The following is a 12,600-nucleotide window of genomic DNA, read 5'->3' on the forward strand; positions in this document are numbered from 1 at the left end:
TGGTGCTGCTGGCTTCATCGGGCAGTGACCTTAGACATGCAATGGGGCAGTTTGCAGCCAAGAGTGAAGTGGCTAAGATAAGGACCAGGACCTCCAAGTCCAAGGCTCATAATTGTCAGGCTGGAGAAGGAGGGAGTGCCCTCTCCAGTCGGGGATGAGGTGACTCAGGGTCTTGTTCACGAGTGGGGGACAAAGGGACTGAGAGATTGACAGGCGGATCAGAGTCGTGCCAAGACTGCACTGGTCAGTCGTGGTGAAGAGGGAACTGGGACGAAAGGTGAAACACTCGACTTACCAGATGGTTTACATTCCTACCTCACCTATGGTCACGAGATATGGGTAGTGACTGAAAGAACTGAATCACAGATACAAGTGGCATGAATGATAGTAATAATAATAATACATTTTATTTATATAGGGCCTCTCCCATGCTCAAGGCGCTTTGAACTTCCTTCACAGGGAGTCTGGGCTCAGCCTTAGACATTCAAAGTCGAGCCACTGGTCCTCCACATCAAAAGGAGCCCATTGAGATGGTTTGGGCATCTGACTGGGATGCCTACCTGGGTAACTCTGAGGAGACCTCAGCACAGAGCTGGGACACACTGGACAGACTGCATGTATTGGCTGGACTGGGAATCTCTCAGTGTCCCCCAGAGAAGATGAAGGAGGTGGCAGGTAAAAGGGACGTCAGAGTGTCATTGCTTAGTCTGCTGCAACCCCACTTCCCCCGTGACCCCAAACTGGAGGAGCAGCAGTATATGGATACAAGGATGGATGGATAGATAAGTGAAGATTTGAAGTGGCAGGTGATATGATACAGAAAAAGAGACTATGAATGAATGAAGTCCTAAGTGACAAATGATAAGGTGCAGATGTGAAGTGACAGAAGATAAAGTACAGCAGGTCAGAATGAATGAATGGACGGACGGACGGGCTGCCTGGTTATTTTCCTTTTCATATGAACCTGAATTAGGAATCCTTCAGTAAATCTAACGGTGCCAGGGGCTGAATGACCCACCACCTTAGACTGGTAAGACGGTGAAGCTCTACTAGAACTTGAACTCATTTGGTTTATTTGCATACACATGTGGCCAGTCCTGAGCGTGCTTGTGTTGGCACTCGCCCAGTGTCTCCTATTTTATACACAAAGGAGTCTCTCTATTATTATGGGGGTCATAAAATGTGTGAAAAAGGGGAAGTGCCAACAAACGAGAAGGAAGGAGGACGTCAAGCGCTGAGACGTCACGTTCTTTTAATTCTCAATTCTCACTGCCCTTTCTGTCCTCGCCACATTTAAATGGCAGCGTCTCTGGTGCCAGGGTGCAGGTGGTTCCTTGTAGAGGTTTGAAGTAAACTGAAGGGTTTTACAGATTTCCCTCCCGACTGCTCGATCACATTATCATGACATCGAGACCTTCTCACCGAGCTCTAAAGTAAAAGGTGTGTGTGTAGCGGTTATGAGCTGTCAGACATTACAGAATTTATTGTACTAAATAAAGCTGTGATTTATCACCCTCTGTGGTGGGCTGGTGCCTTGCCCGGGGTTTGTTTCCTGCTTTGTGCCCTGTGTTGGCTGGGATTGGCTCCAGCTGACCCCCATGACCCTGTAGTTAGGGTATAGTGGGCTGGATAATAGATGGATGGATTTAGTCTGTTATCATGTCCTCGTGAGATTTAAACAGGTCGGGTGACTTCTAAGCAGAGTTATTTGCATGCCAGGCAGCGCCGTGCTGATTTCCTACAGGTATCAATGTCTCACTTGAGTTCTGCAATTTCTAGACAATACAAGTGATTGTGTCAAAGGTGACTCATTGCTACTGATGTGGGTGGTGCTGCCCCTTTACACACCCAGCATCCTAAGCTAATGGAGATGGCAGAAGAGCATTAGTGCTCTGGTAACACTGGCGGTAGTTGGTACTTAAAATGACTGGAAGTGCCAACATGGCCAAACCCATCTGCTCATAAATGCCACCCAGATGAGGTCAGTGGCAGCACCATTGGCCAGACTTCTGCCACCACTGTGAATTGATACAATTAGAAAGGTGCTGATGAGAACAGACCACTCGGTCCAACACGGTCATCCATCCGATTCACCAAAATAACATGAGGTCGAGGTCTGAAGGTCCCTAACGTCCTGCTCTCCTCTTGATTATTTATGTGTCTCTGGTGCTTTCTGAGAGGAACAACCTTCTAACACTTGTGCAAACTCTGCCCTAAACAAACCCCAGCCATGTCTCTGTCTTTTTATTGAACTCATTTTAAAGTCACTGTCTCAATCCACCTGACTGATTCTCTTCATAATCTTAAACACTTCAGTCAGGTCACCTCTTAATCTTCATTTTCTTAAACTCCTTCAATCCCTCCATACTGAATCAGCCTAGTCACTCTTCTCTGGACCTTCTCTAGTGCTGCTATGTCTTTATGGAGACCCAAACTGCACCCAGGACTCCAGATGAGGCCTCACCAGTGTGTTCTAAAGCCTGAACTGAACCTCCTGTGACTTGTACTCCACGCGTCAAGGCGCTATATAACCTGACATTCTGCTAACCTTCTTAATGGCTTCTGAACACTGTCTGGAAATTGATAGTCCACTACGACTCCTAAATCCTTTTCACGAGGAGGTCTTTTAATTTTCAGACCACCCATTGAGTATTCAAACCTCGCCTTTTTACTTTCTCCATTTAATTCTTTACATTTACTGACATTGCATTTCACTGTCCACAAATCTGCCCGAGGCTGTATGCGCTCCAAGACCATCTGGAATATCATCTACAGTACATAACTTAGTTTTTCATCATCTGTAGGCTAACCCAGCGTGTTATTTCCATTCTTTTCAGGTCATTTATATTAAAAAGAGCAGCGGCTCCAGTACTGACCCCTGCTGGACACCACTTTTAACATCACCTCATTCTGATAAGATTCCCATCACCACAGCCCTTTGTTTCCTGGGTTTCAGCCAGTTTTGTATCCACCTAGAGACAGCGCCTTGAATTCCCATCCTCTCATGTAGGACCTTATCGAGAGCCTTCTGGGACCCAAGAGAAGTACGATATCTCTGATCGTCTGTTTTTATTGCTTCCTCAAGGATTTCCATCAAATTCGTGAAACTTGACCTTCCCTGTCTGAATTTGTGTTGAGTATTTGCTAACACTCCAGTTCTAGACATGTGTTGCTCCATCTTCTCTTTACATATTCCTTCTATTAATTCATTATATGAATAAAATAATATTATTAATTAATTAATTAATTATGATGTTCTTCAGGCATGGTGGTGCAGTAGGTTTGTATGTTCTCCCCGTGCCTGCGTGGGTTTCCTCCCAGAGTCCAAAGACATGCAGGTGAGGTGCATTGGTGATCCTAAATTGTCCCTAGTGTGTGCTTGGTGTGTGTGTGTGTGTGTCCTGCGGTGGCTGGCACCCTGCCCGGGGTTTGTTTCCTGCCTTGCGCCCTGTGTTGGCTGGGATTGGCTCCAGCAGACCCCTGTGACCCTGTAGTTAGGATATAGCGGGTTGGAGAATGGATGGATGGATAAATAAAATAATATTATTAATTAATTAATTAATTAATTCTGATTTTCTTTAGGCACGGTGGCGCAGTGGTAGCGCTGCTGCCTTGCAGTTAGGAGACCCGTTTGGGTTCACTTCCCGGGTCCCCCCTTGTGGAGTCTGCATGTTCTCCCCGTATCTGCGTCAGTTTCCTCCCACCGTCCAGAGACATGCAGGTTGGGTGCTTTGGCGATCCTAAATTGTCCCTACTGTGTGCTTGGTGTGTAGGGGTGTGTGTGTGTGTGTTTCCTGCGGTGGGCTGGCACCCTGCCCAGGATTAGTTCCTGCCTTGCACCCTGTGTTGGCTGGGATTGGCTCCAGCCGACCCCTGTGACCCTGTAGTTAGGATATAGTGGGTTAGACAATGACTGACTGACAGATCTTTAGGCTTATTGACCTGTATTTACCTGGATCAGCATAATCCCCCCCTCATTATACAATGTGATCATATTTGATAACCCCCTGCCCTTAGGAATTTCCTCGGTGTGCTGCAATTTTTCATAAAATGTGTGCCAAGGGTTAATATGTGCACCCTCTCACCTCCTTTAAGGAGTCTTTAATGGCTGCTTTCTTGGATTTCAGCCTGTTTAATCCATGCAGCTCTTCTCCCTCTATAATTTCTAAATGAATCCTTAGTAGTCTGTGTTACTGCTGCTGTTTAAATGTACAAGCGTCAAATAAATTCAAGCAGGCCATTTGCTGTTTCACTGTCTGTATTTTTAATACCCCTTTACTATTCCTGATGCTCTTCACCTCCTTCTGGGCTCTTCTTTTACTACTGAAATATTGAAAGAGCCTCTTTGGGTCATCTTTTGTTCCTCTTCTTTATTTAGCCTATCAGCCATCCAAATGCCCCTTCTAACCATACGCCCTGCAGTTGTCACCAGGGCCGTCTTAACAGCATCGTATGCCCCCTGGGCAAAGTAGAGCACTGGGGGCCCCTGTTTTAATAGCAAAACAGAAACATACAATAGGCATACAATATGCTCGTGGGGCCCCTGGGCAACTGCCCAGCATGCCCATTCGTTAGCACTATGCCTTATACGTCATATTCATCTGTTTTTCTTTTTCTCTGTAGCTTCCTTTATAGTTTCTTATTTATCCACCTCAAAGTTTTCTTTAAATTCTTACTGCTTCTGATTGTTGGAATCCCCTATCCCATATGTTTGAAATCTGCCCCACATCTCCTCAACTGTCCCCATACTTAAAAACTTATCCTAATTTAACTTTCTGATCCTTTTCCACGTCTGCTCAAAGTCCATCCTATTAAACTGAAAAGTAACTGTTTTGGTTTTCTGACTACGCGCTCTGAGACGTCGACTAGTTTAGAGTCACTTGACCCCATTGGTTCAATCTCCCTTTACCCCTCCAGTGCTAATTCAGAGTACTAAATCAAGAGAGGACCCTGCTGATGACCCAGGACTTCAGGTGTGCTCTCCTGTACAATACGATACAATACAACAGACGCTGTGTATAGCGCCCTTCACTGAGTGCTGTCAACACTCCTCAGATTATGGTCTCAGTGATAGTCAATCATTCTCCAACCTGCCATATCCTAACACAGGGTCATGGGGATCTGCTGGAGCCAATCCCAGCCAACACAGGCTGCAAGGCAGGAACAAATCCCGGGGAGGGCACCAGCCCACCGCAGGGTCTCTGTGACACTAATCACTAAATACATGACTCCAGTAAGTCTCACAGAAGTGATCTTCCTTCACGCCCCTTTCTACACTCACAGGTAGCTTCGCCCTTCTGATAGTCTGAATGAGTTCCTTTCACATCTGGACCAAGAACATTTTCGTTAATCAGTCTGGAATGGCTTTGTATTGCTGTATGTTTAAATTTATCTCTTGATAAGCATCTGTTATGTACTTTCTGCAGTTTGTAATTGTAATTCACCTGTGCAATTATTACAAAGCTCTGAACTTGGGCACTGTAGAATGATAAACTGAACTGACAGCTGTGCCCAGTTGTGCCCAGTTGTGCCCACATGGATTCTGCATGCTCTTCCATGTTCTTGTCCATATTCCAAAGACAGGGGAGAACTGGCAATTTCAAATGAGCCCAGTGGGTGTGTGTGCCTGAGTGGACACTGCAATGGACCCCCACCCAGTCCAGGGATGGCTGTTGGCTGCCAGGTTACAACCCCCTGCAGCAGCGAATTGCGGTATTGAGAATGTGGTTTTACTTCGCTATTTCTTCACCACAAAGTGTTAAAGTTACACTTTAGCAGCGTGGAAAAATCTAAATACTTCAGAAGTTTTGATTTTTCTTTTTTTAGTGTGCTATAGAAAAGCGTGAGATTTTACACCAACAGGGGCGGATTAATAAATAGGCTAACCTATAGGCTGCAGGTTAAGGACCCCAACTGAATGCAAGGGTCCAACTGGGGGAAAAAACGAATTTCTTACAATTGTCACATACGGGTGGGTGTACCGCACGCACATTACCTACAGGGATGGTCTGGCCATTGGGACTAACGGGACAAACTCCGCGGTGCGCCACACGCCGAAAAGAGAGAGTGCATGAGCGAGCGTGGGAGAGAGAGAGAGAGAGAGAGAGAGAGAGAGAGGGGCGTGACGTGAGTGGTCCGTCCTCCGAGCACCTGTCCAATCACTCGAACTCTCAGCCACTCCGCACTGACGCAAACAAGAAAAATGCGCAACAGGAGAGACGGAGAAATGAAACAAATTAGCAATTTATGCGCAAAGGGGTGCGGCGGGGTCAGCGTGGGCGACTCGTTCTTTCACGTCACCTCAAAGCGGCTTACAAAAATACAAATCTACAAGCTCTGCGCCCGCTGTATTTATCTAGCAAATAGGGTTAGCTTCCCGGGTCCTGCCTGCGTGGAGTTTCTCCCCGTGTTCGCGTGGGTTTCCTCCGGGTGCTCCGGTTTCCTCCCATAGTCCAAAGACATGCAGGTTAGAGGCACTGGCGATTCTAAATTGTCTCTAGTGTGTGTGTTTGTGCACCCTGCGGTGGGCTGGCGCCCTGCCCGGGGTTTGTTCCTGCCTTGCGCCCTGTGTTGGCTGGGATTGGCTCCAGCAGACCCCCGTGACCCTGTAGTTAGTGTATAGCGGGTTGGATAATGGAAGGATAGTACGTTAACACAGCGACCGCAGTGATGATGTGCAAGATGAAAAACTGGAGGTGCACGTTTATAAGACAATGTAATAATCAGAAAATGGCTCTGATTTTTATTATTTTCTTTACGCGTGATTTTATACGGACGTCAGCTTTCAAACACTTGCAGCGTGAACAGATGTTTAGTTCGGACCAAAACCTCACTTTGTCCATGATGGACCCTGGCACATTCAGTTTGGTTTATTTATTTTTTTTTTATTTTTTTTTTTGTGCAAGGCTAAGTGAGGCACCTGCAATGGAGCACAGCAGCGGGGATAAGGAGGACAAAGCAGCTGCAGGAGGATCTTTTTCTTTATTTTAGCATTTAGTATTTTAGCTAATTGTGCTAATCTTTTTACCGAATGAAGCAAGAATGTGTGTTAGACGGGTACAAATTATTATTATTATTATTATTATTATTATTATTATTATTATTTTATACAGTTGTCTTCAATTGCTAACGCGCTTTTTTCATTAGTGACGTCACTCTTCAGACACAGCCTTCCCAAGTAGATAATTAGACCTCCCGAAATGCACTAAGACCACCAAAACTTCTCATCAATGTCCCAGGATCGATTCATGCCCCTGAAACAGCGCAACGCTTCCATTCCACTGCCATTCTGTCACACACGCCATGAATTGCCGTCAGATGACAGCAAAACACCTGGGCGGGCAATCAGCTGGCATGGGGACGAGCTGAGTTTGGTCTGTTTTTTGTTTTTCTTAACTTTGCAATATTTTTTGCTTTGCTTTATTTCGATGAAAAATATGACTGCGTTCTTTCTTCTTTGCACAGTGGTTGGCACTGCTGGCACACACCTTTTTAGCCACATTATAATCTGTCAAGTACAGTTGGCAGACGTTTCCCCATCCGGCAGGGTCCCTTTAAAGACGACTGCGCCATTATAATCCAGTCAAATCTATATTCCGTTAGTCCTCACCCATTGACTTTAATGCAGTTCGCCAAGTTCATCAAATATCGCAGACATTTCCGTGATTTCGGGAAACTCACAGCGAAGCGAACTCTTCATTGTTCGCTCATCTCTAGTCATTACCTGTGTGAAGTTTGCATGTTTCTCCATTTTTGCCTTTGTATAACCTGACGGCTTGTTTCTGGATATCTAGTTTCCACGTCACAAAGACATCCAAGTTAGTCCAATTGCTCATTGTAAATTGGTCAAAGTGGAATGGTGCGCCTCTCTTTGTTGGCCCTTCTGCCTGAGGCTGGGAGTACAGGCTTCATTTCCCTATGACTTGTGTGCATTTGTCTGCCTATTTATTTTCTAACCTGAAGATCAAGTTCATGTTGATGAAAGGCTTGTGCCTATTGTGGCAGGTGAGAGTCAACCTGACAGTGGGCGCCATCAGGTCATTGAATGTTACCCTGGCTCAACGCTGTAGTTTAGTTTATAAAGAAAAATAAAATGGGGTTACATTACTTGTGTTTCACTTTGCTTGATGGTGATACTGAAATCTTCAATAACAAATGATGTGTCTGTTAAAACTGTAAGATACAAATAGAGAGGGTGGAGTCGAAACAAAATACAAATTAGCAAAGCAAACATTGCTGTAGGCAAAATCAGTCATGGGGATTGTATAACGGTTTTGTGCTTTCTGGTATCACACCCAAGGCATCTCTCTCTCTCTCTCTCTCTCTCTCTCTCTCTCTCTCTCTCTCTCTCTCTCTGTCTCTCTCTCTCTCTTTCTCTCTCTCTCTCTCTCTCTCTCTCTCTCTCTCTCTCTCTCTCTCTCTCTCTCTCTCTCTCTCTCTCTCTTTTGTCTTTTCCCTCCTCCCATTGTGCTTCTCTTGCCTTAATACAAATACTTTTGTGCCAGTTAATCTTTTAGGGTTTTACTTCCTAGTCATTTCCATTGCTACTTTCAGGTCCAGAACAGGTTCACAAAGTCTTTGTGTCATCCTTGCAAACACTTGGTTTTCTTTTATAGCTCTTTACCCAAACAAGCCCTAAACCTGCTCTTTGCCATGTTTGCTAATCCTTAATGACAGATAGAGTGACATGCATGCATCACTGAGGAATATTTCATTTAAACGTATGCAGTTCTGTATATTATGAGATAAAAGCAGGCAGGCAGTGTTTAAGGCTTTGGACGTCAAACCCTAAAGTTGTGGGGTCAGTTCCTGCTACTGACACTGTGTGACCCTGAGCAAGTCACTTGACCAGCCTGTGCTTCAACTAGAAAACCATAAGAAATGTAACCAGTTGTGCATGTTGTACGTGGCCTTGGATAAAGGCGTCAGCTAATAAAGTTAATGTAAAATGTAACAAACTGCACTAATTCGGCTCTGAATGTGTTGTTAATGGGGCTGAAAAATGGCCTCGAAATACTTGAGGTTATGTTGTTGGTGGATTTCATGTGAGAAAAGAAACGTCCAGTCGTTGAGCACTGAGCGCCGATCCACAGCTTAGCCCACACAGACGTCTACTGCGTGGAGGGTTTTGAAAAAGTGACTTCAAAAAATTCAAAAAAGTGACATTTTGTTCCTTTGAATTTTCTGATTATGCCGGATTTTCTAATAAGGCAGACGTGGGTAACACTGAAATGGTCGCCGCCCTTTTCCATAGGCACATTTCTGTGCGCCTCAATAAGATGTAAACCCTCATTCCAGTTAGAAAAACTACTCTGTTGGTCTCTGAGAAACCGAATTAACACACGAAGATTTTTCTTTGAGTAACTCAGCGTTTCTCACCCTTTACGTATTTGCGACCCGAGTTTTCATAACAGTTTTAATCGCCCCCCTATAGTTTTTTTGAAAGGAGCCCATACTGATACCAATTTGTTCTTTTTTAATGAATGATATATCATTGATGCATAATTACCTACTTAACTTTTATCGACATTTATCTAATTCTGTATTTTTCTAGTATCCTAATGTAGTTTAAGTTAATTTGTTTTGGTTTCAATAGATGCATTTTTCATATTTTCGATTCTTGTTTTCTTTTTTTCTCATCTTCGCGCCCCCCTTTTTGTTACTTCGGGGGGAGCGCCACACAGTTTGAGAACCACTGGAGTAACCCGATTATGTGACCCTTATTCCGGTTTGAGAAATTACGCTCTTAACCTCTGAGAAACCCAATTAACACACGTAGATGCGCCCACAATTACGGATTTTGTATTCTGCGCATGTCCGTTGCACTCTACCAGCCAGCGCGTTCATTCGCTTTGCACGCATTGCAGCAGCCTCGGGCTGACGCGGGCACAAGATCGATTTTCAAGGGGAACATTTTCGGGCAATCGGATTATTCCTTCTCCTGCATGGCTGAAATGATCTGTACTAATATTTCAGAAAGAACGTAATTGATGTTAATGACCTGAACGAATAGCGCTAAACTCGGCAGCACAATCACAATAGCTGTAGGGTAACATGTTAAAAGTAACGCGTGTTACGTAGTGCGATTACTTTTTAAAGTAAAGAGTAACCTAATGCACATATCGAAGTAAAATTAACCGCGTTGTTGTTATTATTATTATTATTATTATTATTATTATTATTATTATTATTATTATTATTATTATTATAAGAGCACCCCGAGCAAGACAAGAAGCACACGTACTGGTAAGTCGGTCCTTTGCGGGGCTCAGTGGCTCAGCCAAACAAGACAGTGTGTTGCGCGAAATCTGCTCACAGAAACACATTAATAAAGTGTCACATTGACTAAAATGATCACAGGATTCAGGCTTATTTTTAGAATCGCGGTGGCCGATGGGGTGCTGAAGCCTATCCCAACCAGTAAAGGACGCAAGGCAGGAGCAAACCCCGGACAAAGGCGCCAGTCCAAGATGATTCGTTTTGAAACAAAACGCTTCGGCACTGGTGAGGTGTTTGCAGGACTGCAGCCACGTGCACCGCTCGACAGCATTAATACATCAACGGGGAGCGAGATGTGCGCGTGCATTGAAGGGTGTGAAGTCCGGCCAAATGGATAGGGTCAGATGTCAGTCCATCCCTGATTCACCGTCACTAATGCCAATGAGGAGCGCTCGTTATCAACGGTCTGTGGAGAGATCAACGGGAAAGACTCGACGGGCTTACATGGAAGACCCTTAAAAGCGATGCCCTCCACCAGCTGCATTTCACCGGAATCCGAAAGGATTTTGCTGCAGGGATGATGAAGGCAGGCACAGGGACCTTGCGTTGTTGTGCATTCACCGGCGGTTTTGTGGCTGACGTGATGGGCTGACTGGGCAGACAGTTGTGTCCACTGGGTGGATTGGTGGAAGTCACTTGTTGCTCTTAACTGATTCTCGTTGCTTATTCCTCCGGTCACTGACGCTGATATATGGTTGGTCTACAAGTCGGGTTGTTCAGTCAGTCAGTCATTCTCCAACCCGCTATATCCTAACACATGGTCACGGGGGTCTGCTGGAGCCAACACAGGGAGCGCTACCACTGCGCCACCGTGCCGCCCCGTGAGGCTTCTCATATTACGTATTACTATGGCCAATAAATTATTTTTACATATCAAAGCAATGCTGAATGCATCACTGTGATTTGCATTTCCCGCTTGCTACGGGCCACTACCTAAAGGTAAGATACGAAGAGGTGGGCAGGTCATGGGGGGACCTGAAACTGACCTAGGCCTATAGGGCCCCCAAGTTAGTTAATCCGCCCCTGCATGCAGTACTCAATAATGCATGGATTTGCATGCGCTTCTATTAATGCGTTTGTTTGCACCTCTAACTCACTGTTAGGAATTCGGATTTTAAACGGGATTGTTCGTTCGGCTCTAAATGCGCACGCGTCGCTCGCTTCCCGTTATTTATTCCCATGCTAAAGACCTTCAGCCGGTTGGCTGTTCACAAGTAACCGGCGATGTGCCCAACGGCTGTAAACCCCAAAACAACACCGGGGCAGGAGATTGCAGTCCAAACCCACGAGGTGGAACCACCAGTCTATCAATTGCCATCACAAGCCCCGGGCAAGGCACACCTTCACGCACACCCAAGTCAAAGTATGTTCGTGAACACGAACGACCACACAGCCCAGCCGTGAGAAAAGGAGCAGGACGCAGCGCTGAGTGATCCCGATTTGAACCCAAACAAGTGACACCCAGCCCACCACCACATCAGCGACGGGACATTTAAATGACATACACGCTTACCTTGATGAACCAGCAGGTGAAGAATCAAAAAGACAAGGCTGCCCATGGGAGCCGCGCCGTGATTTGCCAGCCGAACAACCGTCATGATTTGTTGTCCACGGGAACACGGCAGTTAGGGAAGTGGCGCTTCGCTCTGGATTGCTAAAGCACAACGACGTTGAACGGCCCCGCCCGCCTGTAACACAAAGTCACTCACTGGCGGCTTCAGTTGTCACTCTGGAGATTCTTTCTTTACGCGTTAGAACTCTTGTTTCGAATTCGTGACTGAAGTTTCTGCCTTCACAGTAAGAAAAAAGTTTTGCGCGCTCGCGCTATTCGCTTCACGCCCACTCGAACTCTGCCGGAATCCCCGACGGCGTCACGTCACCAGGCAGCCGCGGGGGGGTTTCCGTCGCATTTTTGGTTTCGATGCATGACGTGTAATGTATGCTAGTTATTACTAATTGAAATTCGTTTGCGGCTCCCTCGGGAATGAGAGGTAGAATCGAAGTGCACGGTAACACTCGGAGGAATGTCTGCTTTCGATGTTTTCGTGAAATAGGAAGTGCTGGCGTCCAGCGCAACATTCAGTTTCAATTGGATTCGTTTCATTTTATATAGCGCCCTTCACTGAGTGCAGCTGCACGTATAAACTCGACAAATCACTAAACACAGAATCAGCACACGTAAAGACATAGATCTGTTAAAAGCACAGGAGGATAAAGCAGTTTGGAGAGACCATCTGTTTCATTCATTCATTCATTGGTGAACTAAGCACTACATGGCAGGTTGGCAGTGGAGGACAGGAAAGCGAAATTCAGCCAGCAGCA

At 45.6% G+C, this 12,600-nt stretch overlaps 1 protein-coding gene across 1 annotated transcript in view; it reads right to left on the bottom strand.

Annotated features, from left to right (window-relative positions):
- LOC120524094 (T-lymphocyte activation antigen CD80-like) overlaps nucleotides 1-12,106 on the bottom strand; it is a 46,375-nt gene extending 34,269 nt beyond the window's left edge. Inside the window, exon 1 of the mRNA XM_039745961.1 lies at nucleotides 11,792-12,106. Coding sequence (XP_039601895.1) covers nucleotides 11,792-11,876 — 85 coding nt within the window. The 5' untranslated portion in view covers nucleotides 11,877-12,106. The remainder of the gene's footprint in view (nucleotides 1-11,791) is intronic.
- Nucleotides 12,107-12,600: the final 494 nt, after the last annotated feature.

Source organism: Polypterus senegalus, chromosome 2, assembly GCF_016835505.1.
Source record: "Polypterus senegalus isolate Bchr_013 chromosome 2, ASM1683550v1, whole genome shotgun sequence".
In the NCBI taxonomy this organism is placed as follows: Eukaryota; Metazoa; Chordata; class Cladistia; order Polypteriformes; family Polypteridae; genus Polypterus; species Polypterus senegalus.